The sequence below is a fragment of the Mastacembelus armatus genome, chromosome 20 (genome assembly GCF_900324485.2).
Source record: "Mastacembelus armatus chromosome 20, fMasArm1.2, whole genome shotgun sequence".
NCBI lineage: Eukaryota > Metazoa > Chordata > Actinopteri > Synbranchiformes > Mastacembelidae > Mastacembelus > Mastacembelus armatus.
In genome coordinates this window covers 11,621,834-11,647,351 of record NC_046652.1, presented here as the reverse complement: position 1 = coordinate 11,647,351, position 25,518 = coordinate 11,621,834, and the positions used below count along the sequence as shown (strand labels likewise).

General features: G+C 37.7%; 2 protein-coding genes across 4 annotated transcripts in view; both read right to left on the bottom strand.

Moving 5' to 3' along the window:
- The window catches only part of tmx3b (thioredoxin related transmembrane protein 3b), a 36,387-nt gene extending 30,132 nt beyond the window's left edge, over positions 1-6,255 (bottom strand). The window contains exons 1-5 of one of the 2 annotated variants that reach the window (XM_026292910.2): positions 6,162-6,255; positions 5,860-5,917; positions 3,825-3,864; positions 2,369-2,492; positions 1,183-1,228 (exon numbers count right to left, since the gene is read on the bottom strand). In XM_026292910.2, the coding sequence (XP_026148695.1) occupies positions 1,183-1,228; positions 2,369-2,492; positions 3,825-3,864; positions 5,860-5,917; positions 6,162-6,255 (362 nt within the window). The remainder of the gene's footprint in view (positions 1-1,182; positions 1,229-2,368; positions 2,493-3,824; positions 3,865-5,859; positions 5,918-6,161) is intronic. The other variant, XM_026292911.2, reaches the window with a different exon arrangement.
- Positions 6,256-9,784: 3,529 nt separating this feature from the next.
- On the bottom strand, positions 9,785-19,047 carry pxdc1b (PX domain containing 1b). 2 transcript variants are annotated; one of them, XM_026292912.2, is made up of 6 exons: positions 18,429-19,047; positions 13,989-14,021; positions 11,258-11,349; positions 10,994-11,108; positions 10,790-10,901; positions 9,785-10,307 (listed from the first exon to the last, which is right to left on the bottom strand). In XM_026292912.2, exons 1-6 carry the CDS (start codon positions 18,682-18,684, stop codon positions 10,184-10,186), a joined length of 732 nt encoding a protein of 243 aa, XP_026148697.1. In that variant the 5' UTR covers positions 18,685-19,047; the 3' UTR covers positions 9,785-10,183. The 2 variants fall into 2 exon arrangements, with proteins under 2 accessions (XP_026148697.1, XP_026148698.1); XM_026292913.2 differs by lacking the exon at positions 13,989-14,021 and having other exon boundaries at positions 18,429-19,041.
- Between the last annotated feature and the right edge of the window lie 6,471 nt (positions 19,048-25,518).

Here is a 25,518-nt window from a genome sequence, read left to right as displayed (position 1 = left end):
ATTTACAGACAATTAACGTGTCACAAAGATAATACAGAGGTTAATCAACATTAAAAAAGTCATTAGTTGCAGCCCTACTTTAGCTGATAAATGACGACACTGACAAGTTTAAAGTCCTGATATCCACAGTAAGTACAGCAAGATGTTCTGATGAAACGGCAAATCTATCAGGAAAATCTCCTTCAGCACACAGGTCAACTTAATCTAAATGATCACACCTCCAGTGGGAAAAAAAAGTGACTTCAGATAATTGAGTCCCAGCCAAGGAAACTGCTCGAGTCGAGCTCCTGCAACAAGCACAATACATTAAGGATTGCTAAGGTTGCATCAGTCCACAAGGTTTAATGAACTCAGGGGGAAACAGGACACTAAATCAAGTCTCCTTCTGACACTGAGGGAGAATATCTCATGCTCTTTGATGATGTTTCATCACTTGCTTGGTTTAATGTTATAAACCCTGCTGTGATCCTATGGCAGTTTCCCAAATGAGCCTGATGAAACTAAATGAGGTGCCCATTATGGCAGCATGAAGACAAATGATTCTGTTTCAAATAAATGGAGGAAACTCTGCGTAGGATGACCGATTCTCTCAGATCTACATCAGCCAGCAGCTGGAATTCACCTGATTTCAAATCTAACCAAGAGACAAACAAGAAATGCATATCTTACAGCATTCAAGAGTGATAATCATAATCAAATTTAAGTCCAAAAGGTGTGAACAGAGTATGTCACTTAGTTGTGCCTTTAGAAAGCAGTAACAACACCTTATTCTCTCCTGAATAAGCAATTTAAGCATCTCCCAAATGGCAGAACCTCAAGGGAACAACTGCAGTGGGAAAACGATCCTGATAATAACACAATACAAATTTGAGTAAAGACACTTGAGGGGAAGGGGAAGGGGAAGGGAGGCAAAGTGATTGCTACAGACTACAATATAATAATACAACACCTGAATCAAAAAACAGCCTCAAAATGCCAACAGACTTGGATCAAAACCTCTCTGGATTAATTATTTAACATTAGATCCTCCTAGTTGTCATACTTTGACCAAACCCTGTATGTCTGTACAAAACTGAATGAGGGTTTCATTTTGCGTCAGTTCACATAAATTGCCTGGTAGGACGACAACAGTCGAACTAAATGTCTTCTAGATAAAATATTTAACTTGAAAGTGACACTTACAGTTTTATTGTGGGATAGCCACGAACTCCAAACTCTGATGCCATTCCTGCATTATAGAAAACAAACATAAATGAGAACCATGTTTCTCTTATCCCTTTGCCTTATACTTTAGTATCTGGTTCTTTTGGGGGAAATGGCTCCCTGGTTTGTTACCTTCATACAGAGTCAGGTGTGTTGACAGACTAAGATACAGTAAGCCGGCTGTTAGCTGTAGCCTTATGTTTGATGACCAGATAATCACAGTGGTATCAATCTAACTCTCCACTGGATCTGAATATGCATATAAAATATATATATATATATTTCCCATATACGATATGTTTTTTCGCCACATACAAACACAATTATACTTTTACAAATATTTAATGTGCATTTAATAGATTTCTGGCAGCTGGGATGCCAGTAAAATCATTTAAAATAACAATACTATCATCATGTGAAAACAAGATTTTTTTGTAAATCCACATTCCCAGTATGCATTGTTTGAGAGTTCAAACTTTTTGTAGAGACGTTTTGTAGTTTAATTTAATGATTGTTGTTATTTGTTATATTAAAAAAAAGAAAAAATTTAAGCCAGTTAAGCACAGCTGCCGCTGTAAGTTACATAAATAAACAACTTTGACCTAAATAGTTTTATTTAGTGTGATTTCAATATATATCTTGTAGTCTTATGTTATTTTCACCATCAGTCAAATCTAAATAGATAGTATATGACAGTATATTGTTGTCACTGTTTTGTAATTGTGTTTGCACATGTTCTTAAAGGTAAATTCACCTTTTTTTTACTTAGTATCCATTTTTAATACAAAAAAACAATTGCACCAGATTTCACATCAAATTAAAGCGACAAACTCTTCTGTTATTGTACAGTGTTTTCCTGGCACCAAAGCACAACCTGAATAATCTCATGGGGTATTTTTTTTCTTTTTACTAGCTGTGCCAGAGTACTAATTTGTCCCTATACTATTATAGTAGCATCTAATATTACAGCAATATTAAGAGATAATAATAATAATGTCACAATTAATAATCTTATTAAAAGGTCATCTTTAACAATATTTATGTTGCTTAAAGCCTTTTACATAGAGAACATCCTGATGAACAAAACAACCGGTGCCGTTGAATAATCACCCTGGGACACACAATGTCCAAGAGAAAACATTAAACTGCTTCATCATTTACTCACCAGAATAAGCAGTGGCATCCATCTTTCCCACACGGACTGGTGACCCAGAGCGTTTCAGCTCAGCTCCCACCTCCTGCCATACTGGTTCTAGCTTTTTACAATAACCACACCATGGCGCATAGAACTACAGATGACAGGCAGAAGAAAGTGTTGTTAAACTGAAAAATAGAGGCCAGATCTGGGCAGTGTGGAGTCAATTTGGGATCAAATGATGAGACAGAAACACTGGGACAGCCTGAATCTACAGAAGAACTGCAGCAGCTTCTCCAAGGTGCTGCAAAGTACCAGGAGAAACTGTGTACAGGTCAAACCAGAGAGATCTGCTGCTGGTTTAAGGTCAAAGGGAAGTGCTGCAGATACTGATTAGATTTAGGTTTGGTTCCATTCACTGCACTTTGTATGAAGTTAGTTGATAAATGAAAAGTATTTATGTCATTTATGTTAAAAGCATCACCTGTGTTTTTAGTGCCTAAAACCTTTGCACAGTACTATTACTTATAAGTATCTTCTTAAACCCAAGAAGAGATTGACACATTTTTAATTCATCCTTGAGTTTGTTACATAAATCCACTCCTCTGACTGAAACACATCTGGTTTTCAAATTTGTTCTGGCTTTAATTTTTTTATAGACAATTCCCTTAAGATGGTAACTATGCTGTTAACAGCTGTCAGTAGCTGAGGTGAGCAGCAACCATAGGTTTATTGTGCTGTAAACAAAAACAAAAAAAACTATTAGATTAGATACAGATTTAAAAAGGTCCTTCTCGAAAAAATCCAGATATATATCCAGATTCATAACATGAAATTAAAATGTTTACATTACTCAGACATTTCATTAATTTTTATTCTAAAAATAATGATTAGTGGGGTTTTAAGAAAACATTTATACAGTAAATAACTTACAATAATAAAATGAAAATGTTTCTACTGAAATTCTTCATTTAATAAGCTCCACCCTAAAGTTTCTGTTCCAATTTAGTTTGAAGTCCAACATTGTAAACTAAGCTGTGACAAATTTCAGAAGTTTAGCTGCTCAGTTCAGTTCTGAGCATTAAAAACCATCTGTGTACGTGAAACAGCAATAGTCTATATAACATGTTATACAGTATGTATCCGTACTGTAAACTCCCCAGTGTCAGAACTCAGTCCTGCATAACCCAAAAATAGAAGTGAAAGCAGCTTTGGGTGCTTGAGCTAGATTTGCTTAAATGGTTCCAGACACAAACTCTGTTATAAACCCCTCCGAGCCCCCTGGCTTTGCCTGGCATGCATGACTTCTCATTCACTAATCACAGACACAGAGGACATTCTGCACAACCCCCTCCAGCTCCACACTGTCTGCTGCCACCTCCACAAGAGATGATCAGGACAGTGGTGTGCTGGATGTGAGTAAAGCAAAACTGAATGGACTTGACTGGGTTTTGAGTGGCATGTGTAAAAATAATGTCAGACTTACATCAACCAGCCAGATGTCATTCACTCTAGTGTCTTTAAATCTGTCGGGGAAAAAAATGACAGCTTTTATTATTCAGCTGACACTAGAGAAGGTTGACCATATGCTACTGAATGTGCATGCCAAATGAGTCATGTTACAAGATGCCTACGTTGAATATGAAAAAAAAAAAAAAACCTGCCAGTGACAACAGGCAAAACAACAATTACTCTACAGTCCTAGCTATGTGGTAATAACAAAAATCACTAAGGCTGCAATCAACCATTTTTTTCATTAACATCTGCTGAATATTTTCATGATAATATTCATTTTAGTAACATTTCAGGACTAAAATCATTTCTTTACTATATAACAGTTGCAGATTAATTTTCTGTCATCCAATCAATTGTTGAAGCTCAAATTAAAGAAAGCCCCCAAAAACAAAGAAACAGACAAATGGAGTCCCCACAAACACAAGTACAGAAGTGACATAATCTGTAATGACTTTCCACCACAGGCACCTGAATAAAAAGTATTATGCAACTGGAAATCTGAGAAAAAAATAAAAAATAAAAATAAAAAAAAAATCAAGAATACACCCCATCTCTTTTTAGTACTTAGAAAAACAGTGTACATAAAATTTTTGAGGTTGCTTAGGTGCAAATAGCTCAAATGAACACCATATAACACAACAATCCTGCAAATCCTCCTTCATGAACGTAATAATGTTCAGTTTTTATTCAGTTTCAGAGACGTGTTGATTCGACTGTGTTATCGTTTAGTTTGTGCTGCTGCTGTTAAACTGCACTCCACTGTTATTTAGCCTAGCCCCACTGATTTGAATGATGTGAGAATAATATGTTACAGTTCAACAGCTGCACAAACAAGCTTCAATTCTACAATACAATTGAAACAACATTTTCACTTTATATAGGGAGGATTTATTAGGGAACTGTTGCATTAAACTAACTTAGTTTAACCTCTGCGTTCCTATTAAACTGCTAAGTAAGTGTAAATAATATAATATAAAATAAAACACCCTGAAACGAGTCATTGTGCTCATTGACTGCTTTTGTTAATTTAATTACATGTTGCTGACGGTGCTTTAGTACACATGAATTTTCTTTTCACTTGTGACAGAATGATTTCACAGAAAGACACTGCTGATTTATTGTAGCAATTTACTATAAACAGCTGCTTTTTCCATTGCTGTCCATTTCTGTTTTTGTTACCCAGTGTTAAAAATACATGTGCCTTTAAAAATCCGGTTACACTTTATCATCCAGTATCTGCACAAGTTTGTTTGGTAACAGTAACAAGGCAATCACTTATGGTGAGACGTTTTAACATCAAATAGGTGGAGAGGATTCATATTTGAGACACCTGTAATGTATTTATGACTAGTCAAAACTGTCATTTAAGATGAAATGACATTTTGACCTGTTGAAAGTCGGGTTCCAGATATCTACAACTACATTTTGACTAGCTGCTCATTGACTTGAATGGTAAAACTACTTTCAGATGTCTACCATTGACTTTAGACTAGTCAAAAGTCAAATTACAGATATCTTTAGTGGTAGTCACAAATCCAATTTAAAGCATCTGTGATTTAACACATGTATCCACATGTTTGGATTTCCAAAACTAAAATATTACTAGTCACTATTCCATTGTAGAAAACTGAAATTGGAGTTCGGACCAGTTTAAAATGCATTGTAGATATCTGGACTTTTCAAAATTCCTTTTAAGATATGTAAAAAGAGTTTATGGGTCTCTGGTAAAGGTATTTATAGACTGTTTTAATATAATACAGGTGTTAGAGTGACTATCAAAAAATTGCATTTCAAATATGTATAATTAGATAAACAGAGTCAAAATGTAATGTGGATATTGAAGTAAGATCTATTTCATGTTAAAACGCATTGCCATAACCACTGAGCTGTGTTTGCAGCGTTACACGCGGAAGTTTCATTGCATGATTACGTTTTAATGTGGCCAGGAAGCTGAAACAGTGAAGCTGAAACAGTGAAGCTGAAACAGTGAGAAGTGCATCACTTACGTGTCGTCTAGGTCTTCAACAAACGCAAGCACCGCTGAACTTAGGCAAGCCGCTACAACTGCAACACCAAAAGGAGACGAGAAATGAGACCAGGCTGATGTGGATGTGAGCTCCCCAGTGTCTGTTCTCCAGCCTGAAGCCTCATGACTGAAGCATCACCAGCTAAAGCTTGTCGTCCTAGCTAACCCAGCATCTCTCTGCTCCAGCAGGCGCGGCTGCAAAAAGCTCATACATTTAACAGGTGCTGTGGTCAGACGCGTAGCCTGGGTCCACACCGGACAGAAAATTAACCGTGAACGTACCTGCACAGAGAAGGGAAGCTTTCACTTCTGCCATCGCTTCGAGTGGAAACAGCAAGCAGGAAATACAGCTGCTAAAGCCTGTCTTCGTGCGCATGCGCGAAGAGACGCAAAGTCCTAAGGGTTGGGAGCGCAAACAGCTGCACGTCTGGGAAAATACCGTAAAAACTCAAAACTTGTTTTTATTAGTGAAGGTGCTCTGGGGTTTAAAGGATCAAACACAATAAATTTCTTTTAAGATTGGTTCAACACAAATGTCTTATTTTTATCGTATAATTTTGCTAATCAGGGCAACATGTTGTCACATTAATAATTCATGATAAAGCAGTTCCACCAGTTGCTCAGAAGAATTTCATGTCCTTTGTTAAAGCTGCTCCCATGGTTTGGTCCAGTTATTGAACAGATATTCACTTAAGCTTGCAGCATAAATTAAAAACAAATATGTGGCATTATTTATGGGTTTGTGAGTGTAAATCGATTCATTATCAAAATAGGCTATATCCTTTTGGAAGACTATTTTTGGATTTTCCCAATTCTAAGTTTGTTCTAATTATGAAAGAAATAATTTCGGCTGTGCATCTGCTGTTACATTTCTGTTTTACTGAATTTGACCTAAACAGCTCTTATAACTGAAAAGCATAGCAAAATAATAAATGTGTAATGGGCATAATCAAGACGCAACAATTAGTAAACTTGCTGCTGTAGCAAATTTGCAAAACAATACCCAATCTTTATGTCCTACTCAATATGTTTTACTTGGACACAAACTCAAAAGCTGTGAAATCTTTGTTTTATTTTAGTAGATTTTTTGCTGTTATAAGTTCAGATATAGCAGATCTGGTGAAGTCAAGGGACCTCTCAAACCTGATTTAGTAACACATGTCTCTAAGGAGTACCATTTTCTAAATATAATATTTATAAAATATAAACATTCATGTGTAAAAATCAGCTGCATATTTTGTATCATTATTTCTGTCATTCAATCAATTGCATTATTTCTGTATTTGTGTAATATGTGTAATATGTGTGTATGTGTTCAACATGTCTATCAAACAATAACCTTTATTTGAATTGTGTTAAAGGGATCAGCAGATTGATTGATTAATTGATTATGACTATCAATACCCACCACAAGGTGGCCCTCCTGCATCATGAAAATGGGAACCAGGCAAAACCATTCACTGCTTATTGTCCAAAATATTGAATTACAAAAACATACTATTTTAAATGTAACTAAATGAAAAAATACTGAAACTGTTAGTAATTTATAATTTTGAGAGTGGTTATGCACCTATGTACATATGATGAACATACGACACAGAATTATTAATTAATTTATTACGAACATAAGTACCATGATGTGAATAAATGTAGATGCAGTTGTTGCAGTTATATTCTGCAACTTCCAATAACTGAAGTCTGAGCTATTTTACTGTTAAGTGTATTTCTATCATGCTTTTAACAATTAGAACAAAGACATTTATTTCATAAAAATCTGATTTATTTGCTTTGAGTGGCTTTTAGAATAATGATTTGTTCTTAATACTGAGTAGCTTTAAAGTTATGAAACAATTTACAGCATACATTTCATTTTAAAAGCTTACCATTAATGTTTTCTTCATTCAATCCTTTGACACATTTATACACCAGACGTTTAGCTTAACAGGATGTGGCTGGAGTTTACAAAATAAATAATATCTTATATGTAATATTGTTTTGGTATTATCAGTCAATTTCTCCTCTGAATCATCACACACCTGGCTAACAATCATGGGTAAGCTGATGATGATGTTTTAAACCTTCAGTGAAACTGGAGTAACAGCATCATTACTGCAAAGTCAACTGAGTACATGGAAATTGTGGCAGAATATTTATAATGTACTGACTGCAAAAGGTAGCAACAGGCTTGGTATGAACATTTCAATTAGAAATTCCAATTTATTGATTTTTCATATTAGTCGATTCCGTTATGTTTATTGGGTGCTCAGCATAGGCCTATAAAATGTCATTCTTGGAAAAAAGAAAGACAAAAAAAGAGCATGAAATTGTTTCACGCCCAGAGAAAGAGCTGTACTTTCTCACGGGGTGAATAGTGATCATGACTGTGTTACTAAATAGACTGTGGAGGACCGTCCTGGTGACGTCTCATGTGCCAAGTTTGTGACAGTTGAATGCCTTCGTATTTAGAAGGGCACAAAACTGGGCACAAGCTGTTAGCCCGCATTGAAAGACCATGGTGACTTCTGCGTTGACAAAACTGCCAAAACAATAAACACAGATGGATTTCCTAAATGTTACTGCCAAACAAATATACTTTTTTTTTTCCTTTGAGTTGCATTCAACATGTATGTAACACTCAACTGGGTTGCACAGTTTAAGTTTCAGAAGTGAGAGTGGGAGGAACCATAAAACATACAAAAATAATGTATTTCAATCAAGGGTTTGTTTATTTCACACAACTTTCTCTATAGAAAGTTTTTAGTACAGCAAGGTCATTTGTCTCCTTTAGATAAAGAGAGGACTTGTTCCTCTTTGCAAGCCAAGCTGTGAACTCCCACATTCACTGAGACTGTAGTCAGCTGTCTGACTGAACCCACTCATGTCGTCTCACAGAAAAGGGTCAGATATGACCTCAACCAACCCATAAAACAAAGCTTTCTTTGCCTTCTTTAGATCAGATGGCAGACTCTTCACTAACGTATCCTCTTTTTGTTTAGAAAATATAGGCAACATAAGCAACATTACAAGCTACAAGTCCACATATTAGATTTTAATTTATTATTCAAATAAAACTTAATTTAAAAATCTTACCAAAATCCAAAAAGGTAGCGTTAAATTTTCACTTTGTGTGTTGTAACAAAATGATCGTGACAATTTCTTTTATTTTCTTTAACTTGACAGTAGTCCAAGAACCAAGGGAAACAGAAGCACACATAAATTTAAGTGTGATGAGTGTATCTACTTGCTTCTCAGAGTTATCTCAGTTTAACAGAAGTAACAACAATCAGATTCATCCTTAGTCTAGACAGCTAAGTTCCTGTCATTTCTTCTCATTTAGTTAAGAGGTAGCTAGTATTTTTATGAGAACTCATACCTAGTTTCACATCGGGTTTTACCTGGATCTTCGGAGTACACTCATGCTAAAGAACATACTGCACAGGAACAAAATATTTCCGTCACAAATGAAACGCTTGTGGAAATTATCATAAACAAACTATACAACACTTGTATTCCCACAGAAAGACGCTAGACTAGGCTGTGGATATCATGGAGCAGTTTAAATGAGAAAAAGGCTTTGAATGATACATTTCTCAGCATAACTGGTTGACATCACCATAGAGGTGTAAATACTAAAGATAAAACACTGGGCTGAATAGAAAGAGCTGGTGAATTCAGTAAAGATATAAGTAACAATGAATGGTCCAGGCAGGCAGCACAGTGGGTAAGTGGCTAGAGCTGTTGCCTCATGGCAAGAAGGTTCCTGGTCTGAAACCCATCAGGGGCCTTTCTGTGTGGAGTTTGCATGTTCTCCCTGTGCTTGTGTGGGTTTTCTCCAGGTACTCTGGTTTCCTCCCACAGTCCAAAAACATGTATGTCAGGTTGATTGGTGACTCTAAATTGCCCATAGGAGTGAGTGTGAGTGTGTGAGGTTGTTTGTCTCTATGTGGCCCTGTGATGGACTGGTGACCTGTCCAGGGTGGACCCCTGCCTTTCACCCAGAGAGAGCTGGGATAGGCTCCAGCAGATCCCTTAATTTTGCTTTTGACACACTCGATTAAGGCTCTGTGTGAGGCACATTGGTGCTGCTCTTGCATTCTTTCAATACTTTGTGAATACTGTACACCTGCCCAACTCCAAAACAGGCAAGAGAAATTTCGGAAACACTTGACGCTACAGCACATAGCAGCATTTACTTGTGGCATCTGTGTGTAGCACTGCATTGCTTTGTTCCTTCTGAGAGTACATATTTCTCAGATAGCATCAGATGTCCAACGATCTCAACGAACTTCTGTTGTGTCAGTTCCTCATTCCAGGATGTCAGTTTCAAATGGGACCAAGTGGTAGTAGGAAAGGTTGGTGACATAGGCTTCTGTTTCCTCATCACACACATCTGCCTCCATTGGCAAAAACTCTGTTCCATCCTCATATCTGGCAACAAAATGAAAGACCCATTACTCCAAAGACAGGATAGAACAGAGGAATACATTTTGATGCCTGTGTTAATGGTTTTCATCAGTGCTCTTTATTTGCCAGAGTAAGGTCAGAGCAGCAAGAAAATAGTCATCAAATGTGGTGTCTTGTTTTGTGCAAAATACCAAGAGGAGTGTATTCCTCTTTTGTTTCCTACATACACCCTGGGGAAGGAAGAGGTGCACAGACACACTTCCTGTGCTGCATAAAGGGCGGTGGAGGGGTTGGTTCACACTGAAAGACTTCTTCACTAACCCAAAGCCCTTGCTGTACACTTAAAAGCAAATATGGAAATCCTTACATATGTGGAAAGCAATCAGGGGATTTCTATTTCAACTAGTATGCAGCTTTATTGACTGGTTATAGTCAGGCTGAGGGCATGTGTTTTTATACGGGTTATAAAGTAGGCAGGGATATTTAAGGATGGTCTTGATACTCACGTATGTTCTACAGAGTCAGTGGATGAAGGTCTCTCTTTTTCCTCTGGGATACTGTGATCATATACGATGGTTTCTGTATTGGCCAGACAGAATCCGTTTGACCGCATGATTTCTGAAAGGTACAGAGGGCAACATGACATCACCTGTTAAGTCATCATGACATGAACTGTGGATCCATTTTTCTGTTGCACAACAGATATTTACCTGATATCTTAATGGGACTCATGCATGGCTGGATTCTGTGGACTTTGTCATTCCTCAGCACCTGGTCCAGCGGTGACCGCTCAAAGAATGTCAACATCACCTCTGACCTGGAGTACTGCAGCAAAGACGTTTACAGTAATTTAGTCTGCATAACGGCAGGTTCTCAGCATTAGTTTGATAGTCACAGGCAAGAGGTTTTTATGAAAGTCTTGCCACAAGCCATGGTACTGAAATACTTTTGTAAAAAAGTTGCTACAGACTTACTTTGCACGGCATGTTGATAGCATTCTTCAGTAGTCTTTCCACCTCGTTCAACTTCTCCTCAATGTCGTTTGCCTCTTTGATTTTGACCAGTCCTGAAACAAACAAATAAATGCAGTAAGGGCACTTGAAAACATATTCAATATAAGAGCCTTATAATTTTTTAATCTACTCAGGTTTCTTTTTTGTAAAAGGTCGGAGAGATGCCACTCTACATGGTGTTCCCTCCTTGTTCGTAATGTTGGTTGGCCTGTCTGTCAGTCCACCACTTTGGTCCAGACTGAAATATTATTTGTGGTATTGCATGCGACTAATTACAAAAACATGCATAGATTCAAACGTAAAAAGCAAGACAAATTAACACTTTGCAGTCTTGAGCTGATTTGGCCATTCTGAATATTTTGTTATATACCACATTACAAAATATCTTACATTCCACTGTTTGGTATCTTGGTGTCTCTAACACAGGTTGCAAATGTGAGAGTTTCCAGCCTGCAATTCCAGCATCAGTTAATGAGAATGTTCAATATGACTTTGTTTTTATTCTGCAACATTTTTGAACTTGCCAAGTGATTTGATCACACAGACATTTTAGGTTATAGTCTTAAAAATGAGTTCCACAAACGCCAGAGGAAATGTGGTAGCAGCCCTTTTAGTAACAATGGACCCTGATATTTATCCTAGAAAGAGGTAAAAATAAACTAACACTAATACACTTTGTGTGACAACAATAATAACAGAGTAAAGTAATAACAGTGTGGAGAAGCTAACGAACAATGTCTTTGATAATCCTGCATAAAACTAGGAATATAATTGAAGTCATAGGGGGAGTGTAAAATCAGCAAACATCAGCAAAACAAGGCTGCTGCCCATGTGAGGTAGCAGTCAACAAACCATCATTTACTGCCATGCTGACAAAGGGATGTGGTGAGGACAGTAATGACAAAGACTGTAGCCACACTGGTGAGGCTCTGTGTAATGTAAGTGGAAGAGACAAAGCATAGTCACACAGCGGTTACTGTTACATGGAAGCACTTAGTAAGAGAGCCTAAAGCAACACAGTTATAGTGTATTATGTATATATGTCAAGACTATAATGTCCAGGGGATGTGAAAAGTGATTAGGGAGTTAACTCATCACCACCAACCAAGTGCCTGTCTGAGGCTCATACTTCCTCCAAATCATCTCCTTTTGTTTACCTTAGGCCCATTCGTGCATCATCTATACCTTTTATCATGTAGAGGGTGAAGGCAGCTAAAGCCTATCCCATCAGACAATGGGCAAAAGCTGGGGCACACTCTGGACAGATCACCTGTCTGAGACACATATAGAAGGACAAACACTCCTACAGGGAATTTAGAGTCGCTAATTGACCTAATCCCACCCTGCAGATCATTAGACACTGACACGGGAAAGAACATGCAAGCTCCACACAGAAAGACCCGAATCCAAACAGGATTCGAACCTGGAACCCTTCCGCTGTGAGGCAACAGTGCTAACTACTGTTTCACCATGCTACACTAATGTAGTCCTTAAAGTTCAAATAATACATGTTAAAAGGCTGTAGTGATACAATATGTTGATTATAACCAAGTGTCTGTGATTTTCAGGTTTTGTAACATTTTCAGTGATTTTCCTTGTACTGCTACCTTTGAGAATTAAGCATTAATGCTCAACGATAGCTTGAAAAAAAGTAAACCTCACTAACAGTGAGACAATTTCATTTGATTTGTGTAAGGTACCTGAAACAGTATTAATTGCTAAATCATTAAGATTTCCTAAAATTCTGCTTGCTGGGCAGGAAGCAGCGTTTTCCAGTTACCACTAAAGGGTTTCCACAGAACTGAAAGCTAAAGAAGTCAAATTCTCTGGAGGTTAGCAGTATTGCTTTATGGCAGAGCAACCAACCCTCTGTTCGACAAACGAACTGAGTATTTTCTCTAGGATGTAAAAACTTTTACAATACAATAAAGCACTTGTGCTCAATGGATTAGGGGTGGACATAATTCTAAAAAATAAAATTTAAAAGAATGACTAATACTCCTCATAGGCTTTCTGTTGAAGGTTCATACTATTTCATGAGAATTTGGGTTTGGTTGTGGCAGTCTCTGTAACTCCAACGAAGAGAATTTAACCCACACCTAAGAAATTAGTAATGTCTATATCATGCCGTGCACAGTACTGTTACTAGCTGAGTGCAAAACATGCACAGTATTTATTATATCTTATGAGAGTTTTCCAAACCAAAATAGCAAGTCCTCCCATCCCCATTACTAGCTGCATACACTGATGGTTTAGAGTTAACAGTCTGGAGCAGCTTTCAGTAAGAGGCAGCTATTTTAGGACCTGCTGGGTTGCACGTGCAAATATATAACAGCTAAAATATGTGCTGCCAAGTAATATTGCATTTAAGATTTTCCCACGTCTAAATGCAACAATGATGCCAATATTTTCAATTTGCTGAAGAAACAATAGCGTGTATAAGCTTGTTGTGTGACCCTGTCTAAAACACTCCTGATTATTCATACTGCACAAACTGGCAGGCTGTGTAAAGATCAAAATCCTGTTTTGCGACTGTGCTATAATGTAAAAAAGAGAACTATGTGTGGTTATTTTTGCAACATCTTGGTACTGGTTGCACAAGATTTAATTGAGTTAAGCACAGTAGATACAGAGTGTGTAGTTGAAGGTTGACAGCATGCATACAGTTACTGACTCTAGAATCAATACATACCTGCTGCTATCAGATGGTTGTAAAACATGTTAACTAAAAGAAAGGGAATATTTTCATAAAAGCAAGCAGCTTTGGATGACAAATGCTCATTAGAATCAGATATGAATCTTCCTGACATCACAAGCATAATAAAAATGCCATTATATTTGATGGAACTGGACAAGTCTACTGTTCAAAGCGTGTATTAAGAAATTTTAACAGCATAAACTGAGTTAAAGTAATTTAACTCAGCATTATCAGAGATCTGTACATAAGTCAGTTAGTTTTGAAAATAGCACAGAACACGACTTGGTTCAAGCAGACGGACAGTACAAACACTCCTGACACCAAAATTAGAGCCCTACTCCACCTTTCCTCCTGCTGTGGATAGTGCATCATAGAAATACCAAACATGAGTAGACGAGAAAAAACACTGTGCCACTGGAGCTTTACACCATGAATTTTGTCTCCAAAATTACATGTGCATCTTGTCTCTGATTTGCTATGTTTGTTACAAAACAGGGTGGGTCTCTAGAAAAATCAACAGTTTTTCCTGCAACAGTCCCCAAGAGCATTTCCTCCAATTTCTTGTGAGTCTATTTCCTGCATGGCCTCCCTGATTACAGTGGGCACTGCATTAGAAATAATTATTCAACATTTTCAGTCTTCTCTCTGAGATTATTTATTTCAGAATGATCATTCTCCAGCATAACTATTTTAGCCAGGAAGTAATTATCATCTTTTGAAGATATCAACTTACATGCAGCAACAGTAACATTAACAGTAGTCACAACACCACCATAGGGCATGTTGTCCATACTTATAGTCATACTTATTTGTAGTTATAGATTAAAATACCCCTCTACTTGTAGGCCACAGGCCAATGTCAAACTAGAGTAACACAGGAACTAAAATAACGCAGTAGAAGTAAGTGTACCACAGTGTACAAGTCATGATCAAATAGATTATCTATGCAGTCATCAGATGTTGTAAGCACCAGCTAATTCACAGCTACAGTACCTCCTGCATGGATCTGATAAGCACATGTTAACAGCATAACACTTTATCATCTAACCACTAATGCTCCACAGTTTCATCAACATGCTATTTCTGGACGCCTCAGTCAACAAGTAGAGAACATCAAACCTCTGAAAGTATCCATCGCCATGATGCTATTACAGACACGTCTAAGGTGTACAGCTCTTGTCCACTACTGTCTGTGGAGTTGTATCTAAAATCTCTATATATCCACAAGTTCACTTAGGTTAACTGTAATTTATTTAAGTTTCCATTCCATATCCCAGCACTATCATGGCTAATCAAATTAAAATATGGGTTGCACACTTACAACCTATATCTAAATGCAACTGTCAGACATTTACTGTTGACACTGTCACTAAGCAGCTGCTTAATAATTTCATTTTATTACTTACACAGACTCTGAGCTCTTAACTTGAGCTTCACTGTTTCTGGTTATATAAAGAATAATCTGATATTAACACACAGTCACTTTTATGCAAAAAAAACTTGAGGAAAAGGTAAACACCACTTTAAAATTAAGGCCAGCATCTTGTTTGCTTAAAGCATACGTTTCTGTTTCAGCATAGATTCATCTAACAGGACCTGTAAAGCTGTTTAATCCTTACAAAAAAAAAAAAAAAAGGTTAATTGGAATGAGATTTTATGCCAGATTATTTCTTGGCCAAACACAGTAACTTCCAGAAACAATAACCCAGAACATGTTGATTTCATATTGTATGGATTAATCAATATACCTGCTTATACCTATTTAGGGTCACAGGGATCTGCTGGAGCCTATCCCAGCTCTCTTTGGGTGAAAGGCAGGGGTCCACCCTGGACAGGTCACCAGAACTGAATACACAGATTTGAAAAGATTATCTGTCTTCTTATCTTACTCTCAACAGAAAAGCAAATAGGCTTATTTCTCCAAATGGTTAACTATTTATTCGACACTGGCACTAATTTAGAATAGCAGAAAAACACCCATCCAAGGTATTTAGAGATTAACCTTTAATCAAGCTCACTTAAATACAGCAAGTGTTACGGTCACAGTGTTAACTTTAATCATTTACACAGCTCCTTCAGTCCTGAAAAAGTAATCACATCACTGTAACATGTGATGGACTGCTGGCAACAACAGATTAGATAATAATTTCCATTATTCCAAAATAGAATGAGAAATGCAGTGTCTATCCCATATATGCCTATTTCTAGCAAAAAAAGAGAACAAAAACACATGATCCAGTGTTTCTCCTTTCATACATAAACTATACTGTGATGAATTATTGTGTAACCATCCAAAAGAGTATTTCTTATGAAGGTACGTGGGACAGTCTGTGTCTACAATCCTTGATGATATCTGGTTGTGGAATTTGAGCAATCACTTCCTGTCTGCGTTCACTCTGAGGTCACTTGTAATGCAAGTGTTATACGACCCCTGCAGAGCAGAAGTACTAAATATGGGAAGGCCACTCCTCTCCTAGTCACCCTCTCTCTTTCTCATCATGACATAAGTCTGTAAAGCTCTGCATGCCTCCTTTGTTGCCTAGGCACAACAGAGAAACAGGAAAATATGAGCAGAGCTAGAAACTGGAGTAAAGTCAGCTAAGAAAAGCATGGAGCTACATTTCTTTCACGACTTTCAATTTGTGTGACAGAATGAACATAAGTGCAATGTCGAACACGTGAATTAAGGAAATGCCATAAGGCCGTGTGCACAGCAATGAAATTGTCAAAGCTACTTCTGAAGTAATACTGATGTCTGCCTCAGCACCGATGTCATAGCTTCATTTATAACTGTAGTCAGGATATGGAGGATAAATGTAAAATAGAAGTGAAACATGAGTCATGAGATGTGGAATGTCTCGTCCCAAAATGCATCGGACACTGCCAACTGGTGAGCTTTCAACAACTCTGTCAGCTAATTCTGTGCCTGGGCAGGAAGCAGTGTTTTCCAGTTGCCACTAAAGGCTTTCCAAAACAACCTTATAGGCTCAGTGGGTAGAGACAAAAGAAAACTGCAAAGGAGGATGTGTGGGGCAATCATACACACAGAACAACCTGGGACTTCTGCCAAAGTCATTGCCAATGCCGGGGACACCACAGTTTAAGTTTCAAACGTCAAGGCCCAGAGGTTCACTCTACATGCACATGGCAAACACTGCCTCTGCAAAACTCTGACTCGAACCTTGATAGATTTTAAATGACTTTAATAGACATAAGAAGTCAAAATAAAATCTCAGCACATTCAATTAAATGCAAAGCTGGATGGATGGATGTGCATGCTTGTCCTTGCATGATTCCCTACCACACCAAGACCCTGCACAAGAGAAACACATCTTCAATTGCATCCATTTGGTTCCCAGGTATCACAGAATAGCTGCATCAACAGACCAGCTAATCCCACTTCTCCTAAAAAGCTGTGATGTGTCAGATGTAGAAGAAAATTTTCCAAAAAGAAATCTGTCAATATTTCATTTTCCCATGTGCAGTCCAATTTGTAGGTCATGAAGAGGTGAAAGCAGACCCTGCAGCTCCTACTGCCTTTTAGCTCCTAAACACTGACAAGCATTAGAAATATGTTGTCAGCATTTCTGTCTTGTGGTCTACCAGCTATGTAATAACTCTGCTAATGGGACACCCAAAGGTGGACTTTGCTAATTATTAAGCTGTCTAAACTAAAGCATGTAAATCTAGGCTTGTAAGTAGTTTAGTCCAGGTTAGACCTAACCCATTATTTTGATGTTTTCCTCTTTTTTTTTTTCTTAATACCATGAGTCACATCAGCCTAATATTAGTTAGGTTACTACTTATGATGTACTGCCCAATTAAATAAATAAATAATAGGCCAAACAGTGAATAAATATTGATTTTATTGCCCAGACAGGCAAATGGCCCCAAATCATGCAACGTTGTTTTGTGTGTCTTTTTGATAGTTTTGTCCCTTTGTGGTGATTTACTGTGTTTCTGTGATTGTTTGGGTCTTTTTGCAGAGGTTTTGTGCCTGAAGCATGAAGCTGAAAAAATCCAAACATTTTTTTATAGCTCCACCTTTTAAATATGAGGATTTTCTGGTTTTATTTGTTTTATCTTCCAGTACTTTATTTTGGTAAGACAGAGCCAGCAGGCGTCTGATTAAATGTACATGTTTCAGAATTTCTTACCTTTTTTTAACTCATTAAATCGTTGATCAGAAATAAAAAAATAAAATAAAAACAACAATCACAATAACAGCAGCCCTAGAAAAACTGCAGCGCAGATGAAGAGAAAGTTGAGAGGAACCCCAAAGCCCTGTCCCATAATTTGTTGCTACGCCCATGATAATAACTTAACCTTAAAAATATAATACTATCACAAACAGCCTGCGGAAGCACAGTAAATACTCTCCCTTTAGATCCGGGCACACAACAGCGACATAGTGCTATTTATTTTCATACCAACCTTCTATCAGTGGCGACTTGGAGAGGTCTCTTCTGTCCTCAGGAAAGGACTCCACCAGTCTTTTAAACAACCGGCCCAGATCGGAATAACTCCGATGCAAGTATAAAATGTTCCTGTCAGACCACTCAGTCCTGATCTCGAAAAACTCTTCTTCCTCCCCCCGCTGACTAATGATGAGTCTGCGGATCCCGTTGACCCAGCAGTCCCGGACGAACATGTTAACCAGAGACGTCCCTTCAAACACAGCCGATGCCATTCCTCGGAGATCAGTCCTGCATGCTGGGGGGACAGTTGCCTGAAGGACAAGTCGAAGCCACTGAAATCGGAAAACAAACAAACAAAACAAAAAAAAAATCTAGCAAAAAAGGGAAGGTCAACTTCGGCAACTTTTCAGCCACTCCGCTCTGAGAAGCAGCTGTGCGTGTTTACGCAGGAGGAGGATGATCCGCGCGTTTGCTCAGCCCATCACAGGCGTGATCTTAAACGTGGCATGATTTGAGGAAAAAACAGACAAGAGTTGAGCCAGAGTTACTGACCCGCAAGACCTATTTGGCATTATCGATTCAACAGACGTCTTAAAAGCTGCTTTAAGTAAGGTGGGCGCCCTTGTCTAGTCCCTCCTAAATCCAGAGCATTTCATAGTTGGCTTTCTCTCAGCACACCCCTTCCTTCCTCCCTCCTTGACACCAGGGTACTATTATACAAAGAATGCAAAGCACTGCAAAAACAACATTTTCAATGTCTTTATTTATATTAGCAGGGGAAAAGGTCAGGCTTCTAGTAGTCAACTGGCTATTAGTGACCTGTTGGACTTCATACCATTGCCATGTCTTTCCCCAAGTCAAATCAACACGTTATACTTAATCTTGAAATTGGATGTTTGGAAATAACCACAGGGGGAAAAAAATCTAAGAAGAGGCTCCTGAAAGGCAAACTCAGGTCCAACCACATCAGCTAAGGAGCATTCTCACTTGCCTTTGCAAAATTTGCTGTTTTTAACTATCTTGTGTTCATAAAACACTAGTATTTAAGCCAATATTTAGCCACAGCAAAAAAAAAAAGTAAGGCACTGAGATTTTCTCTGCATTGCTCCATTAAAACCACACCATGTCACCAAGTGGGAAGGCAGAGAACCAAGAAAAGCGCTTTGAAAGGAAGGGGAAAAGGACCATCTGCAAACAGTTTGGATAAAAGCAATTCATAAATAACAACATGGTTCAGGGCATATGATAATTGCTGCATATAAAAGTAAGCTCTAAAAGATTACTTACTGTACAAATGCCCATGCAGTGGCAATAAATGTGCAGAAAAACATACAGCTGAAATCAGAGAAAGCAATCCTGCACTAAACTGCACATTACATTTCATGAGACAGAACAGATGGTTGGTACAAAAGTATTTGTGGGTATTTCACTGTTACTGTAGCAGTTTAATAAAATAAAAACAGACAGGGACATATAAACTTCATCTAACTCTAAAAATATTTCCATTGCATTTGACAGTTTTATAATCAAACTGCTGTCTACAGAGAAAAATATGATAAATATGATAAAACATGATACAAGGATGTGGGCTCTAAAGGACTAATGCTGCTCTGGAAGTCAAACACAGACAACAATTCCCTATGTGCTTCTCAATTCATGTTAGTTCCCTTTAATTTTCTGTTTTATTCACAAGTTGCCTGGAAATATAAAACCACACACTCAGTACAGTGGAAGTGCATTTTAGTAACCCATTTCTTGAGGAACTGAAAATCTGATTTTTAATTAGTGGTAAAAATAACCTGCTGATATCAAGTGTGTAAGTGTATTTAATATGGAAAACGGCCCAGTAAAGGGAAATGTTACAGATGATGTGCACCCCTGAAAGGATGCAAAATAAGACAATCAGTCATCTTATTGGCTGTTTTCAAATACAGTTGAATTATATTACATAGAGCTCCTTCAGATATCGTTGTGCATGCAGGACCATCCATTAACCTGTATCATTACAACAGCAGAAATTATACGGTGGGAGGAAAATTACTGTGTTACATGGTAATAGTGAGTCGCTCTGAGTGTCATTGAATGTTGATCTGTTATGTTCTGGTTGAGTGGTGAGAGGCTACGTCAAACCTTTAACAGAGGGAGAGCTGAATCATGCTGAGAAATGATGAAACCTCAAACTTAGCTAGTCCTTACTGGCACAAAATCCAGCCCTTAATAGACAGACAGTGTGGTTCATGGAGTTAGGTTACATAGTTTAATGACTGACATGACCTCAGGTGACAGCCAAAGGAGCCCCGTACAAAAAGGACTGTAAAAGCAATGGCACTGAATAAATGAACAACAAAATCCACCAACTTAAAAACGTCCAAACCTGTGCTTCTTTGGCCTCACTCACAGAAGTTTAAATCAAAGATTATTCCTGCTCTTAGAGTAACTTTGTGCAGCAGAGCCCAGTTAGAGCCCAACAAACACTGAGCATATGTTGAGATATCTTAACACCACATGAAAACTCAAACACCAGAATTCACTAAGGGTAATAGGATTTGTTGTCTAAAAACCAAATTTGATGGCAGCCAATCAATCATTATCAAAAACATAACACTGAGATCTAAAAGAAGAAAATTTCAGCCTCAGTGTTGCACCAAGACAAAAAAATCAGGGGTTGCCAAAGTCTACAGGACACATTCAGTGGGGACCATGAATGTGTTCAATAGTAGTTTGAAAATTTAAGTCTGGACCAAAGTGGTGGACTAACTGGCTGTTAGAAAAACACTACAGCATGCCTTCTATGGTTATTTTTTAGTTTCAAGATGCTGTGTGCAGCATATTTTCATGTTAAGGCAATAGAGTATAAGAGAAACCAACTCAGTATTATCAGGAACAGTCATTCTCCCTAATAATAGGATATATATTTTTGAGTAGAGATTCAATCTGTGGTTTGGCCACATTTAGAGAGTCAGCACATTCTGTGTCAATACCTCATTCCAGTATAATTCCTCTGAAAGAGTAAACTTTAAATGGAAAAATGGACTTTTGCCAACTCAACTTTTAAAGCCCCTTCTCCTGCTGAATTCTAAACACATTTGTGTCTCATTTCAACAGAAGCACCACAAAAACTCTGTGGCTGAAAAGAAAGAAAATTGTTTTTTTTTAGAAACCTGTGATTAGGTTGTAAATTAATTTAGGATTAAAAACTTGGTTTAGGCTTAAAGTTAAAATTGATGAGTCTTGGATTAGCATCAGGATTAGTTCAGAATTATACATTTGAGTCATATTGCCTTGCTTCATTCACAGCCAAGCCTAAGGCTAAGCTAACTGTCCATGACAGTGGTAATAATCCTCTTATGCACCTCAGCTAGAAAGCAAAAAGACATATATCCCAAAAAGTGGACTAGTCTTTGTTAATTCTCAACTAGCACTTGTGATGTTGTAGTTATTCATATAATTTTATTTTAGCATTTTTTGTTCCCTATCCAGAATGTTTTACTCCCTCACTGCCAACCTTCACATCCTGAACCATCATAGATGGCCTAACACCAATGTTTCCAGTCACCGTCCACTTCTATAGATTTCTCACTAAAATCACTGGTGATGACAATAAAAATGTGGTTGGCAGTTTCCAGCTATCTCTGCTCCAGATGCCCACAAGCAATCACAATGTAGTGCTGCTTCCTCATCCCTTTTCTTGAAGAAAGCATACGTTCAAATCTATGAGAAGCCCATATGCTTATTAGTCATGATCCCAAACATGTTACATTACCCCTTCCCAACCCCTGCTCTTTCAGAAAACTAAACATCAGAGACTCATAAAGTAGAAGTGTTTCATAAGGAAGAGAAAAGAAGTCGAAACATAAAGATGGACACATCTGTCAGTGAACAAAGAACATCTGCGTTGATGGAAACAGGCGTTCCTTTTTTATTGAGAGGTATTGTCAGATGTGGCAGATCTGCACTTGGAGGAAGTCATTCAGAGGCATAACTCTGTCCTTGTCCACACCAGAAAACAAAACCCAATGAAGAATGCAAGGACTGGGGTGACAGCGGGTTAGCGGAGTGCCTGGGTGTTTTTAATAGGCTCTATAATGGACTGTGGTTGTCCTCACTGAGCATCTGTTGGACCTAATGTTTTATGGCCCCATCCTTATTGTGTCTCCAGTGAAGCTTAGAGACTGGAACCACTAAGAGTCAAGGCAGGCCTAATGTCTATTTTCTCTGTATGAAAAATTCCAGCTTCAAAAGTCATAAATCTGATCTGGGGCTCGTGGCATCAAGAAATCCATGCGACTGGCTCTGGGGATGTTGTTCACGCCGTAATGTTATCACGGATTTTACAGCACAAACTGACAAGAAGTTATGTCCTAATTTTATAGTTTATTTAATCTTCATCCACACTGCGGCAAATTGTAACTTTTCACAGCACAGCCATTTAAACTTTGTGTCTGCTTATTTCAACTTTATGTGTTAGTTAAATTGTATGGAATTGCTTTTAGTAAATCAAATAGATAAACTCATATTTTTATGTTTGCACCGTAACATCAAATCTAAATTGGAATTTTAAATAAAGTTTGCTTGAACACACGAAGAGTACGTACAAAGCACCTGCTAGAGTGTATGGATTACTTTAAGGAAATATTCAGCGTTTTGGGAAAATATGTTTTTTCTAAAATGAGGAGACGGATACAGTCTTATATCTGTCCCATGAAGCTGAAGCCAAGATGCAGGTTACCTTATCTTAGCACAAAGGGATAGTGGCCCAGCTAGACTGGCTCTGCCCAAAAGAAACAAATCCACCCACCAGCACCTCTAAACTACATTAAATGATTGTAAACTGTTTGTTTAATTTATACAAAGTGATAAGATAAACACCAGTAGTTTGCAGCGCTGCATGGATTTCTTGATGCCTATGTGTCAGTAAGGATCAGTGACTTCCTGAAGCAAACATGCAACAAGAGTTCAGCTTCTTTCTTCATGTGCTTTTACACAGTATTATTTATTTGCTCGGTATATGTTACTGTACTGTGCATTTAATGGTGTCAAAAGTTTTTTTTAATTGCACTGAATTGAGCAGTTTCACCACATTCCTGCCTTCTATGTTGTGTCAAGTCAACTTCAGCCACTCTCTAATAGACATGAGTGGTAAAGATTATTCTTTTGAGTTTTATCATTTGCAGAATAGACTGATTCAAACTACAGAAACTACAGTGTATTACTTTATGTAGTAACTAAGTGAATGTGTGAACAAACTTATATAAATTATACATAAAAGCATAGACTTTGTCTTTATAAATAGGTCACACAACATTATAAATCATAAACTGTATGACATACAGCCAGACAGTTATCCAGACTGCATGGTATTATGCAACATTTGCCTCATAATGTATAGTGCCATGATTTATTTGGCTCACTGGAACACAGGTCTAAACTAATGGAATATCTAATATCTCCATGACTGACATTTTAATCTATGGTGAGACCTTCAGTTTACTATTTTGTCATATAAATCTGAGATGCATTGTGCAGCACAAGGTCTGCACTGTGACTTACAGCGCTAGATTCTCTCTACATGCATATGTATTTATAGCCTATCAGAGGAGATCCTGCAAAAATTATAGACCCATTAAATTTTAAAATGTTTTTTATATACATTGCTTTATAACCTGAAATAGCAGCAAATGAAGTAATTTGAATGTGTAGCCCTACACCAAGCAAGACATCACCATAACACATGACAATAGTGATAACACCTGCAGGACTCAGGACTGTCATCTGCCAGAAGCACTCATCCCATCTGCCAAACTGTCCCCATTATTGCTGTTACCTTCGTTACTTTCATGCTGCTGTGAATAAAGAGCCACAGGTGTCTCACAATAACATGATTTACTGCCTCATATAAAACTGCCTATAATAACCACAACTTGAATGCTTTGGCATCCTTGAATCAAAAGTGGTTTTGTGAGCAATGTAACAAGCTGCTGCTCTATTTCTCTATTTGTCGCTTTTTTCAGGTTAGTATATTTCAAATCTGTTATAAATTTGCTTTCAAGGTAAAAATAACATTTTGTGGTATACCCTCTCAGAAGTGTTGCCAAATCTGTAACTACACACATGTAACTTCCATCCATCCATCTTCTTCTGCTTATCCGGGGCCGAAAATGTGACTGAAAATGAGCTAATCTTAAAAATAAGTATTCCTGTAGTCTACAATTATAGATCTAAAATGAACAGGAATGTTTCCTGCCAGCTTTATTGCTAGTTAACAAATTGAACAGAACTAATTTGTTACAATGGAAATAGGCTAATGAAATGTACAGACACTGAATACAGACATTCTATATGAAAAAGGGCTGAGACCTTTCTTACCTTGGTTCCTATGACATCTACAGGAAGATGCTGCACATGTTTTACCAAACTTTGGTAGCAAGTGTGCTGTGTTATGCTGCAGTCTGCTGGGGAGGCAGCATAAAGCAGGGGGACGCAATGAGGCTTAACACACTGGTGCAAAAAAAGCTGGTTCAGTGAGGCTGGTCTCATTGGAGGCTCTGGCGGAGAGATGCACATAATGAAAGGTAGAGACCATCCTGATACTCACTTATCCTCCCCTTCACAACATCCTGATGGAACAGTATATGACTCACCTCACTGCGCTGCAGGACTGAACGATACAGGAGATCCCTCATCCCCAGACTATACAACACCTTACCCAATGGCAGATGCCAACTGACTACTGACTTACTCTTACTGATGATTTACTAATTAACTACAAGACTACCTAAATTTCCTTTTGGTGACGAATAAAGTTTATTATCTTATGCTAGACTGTATGAAGTTATGGATGAAATTATTGTAGGTCTGCAGGATGCAACAAACTGGCAATAAAGTACAATTGTAGAAAATTTTACAAGCCTAAAAGATCATCTATACATGCAGTCAATGTCTTCATTGAATAATAGGTATCAAACATGTTGCTAATTAATGTTTAACCTTTTTCGCACGAATAAATAATAAAACTGGAAAGTTTTGCCCATATTGGATGCGCTGAAAACTTTAAATTACACAAGCGCACACCCTGGTGGACAAAACGCTGAAGTGCACAGCTCCAG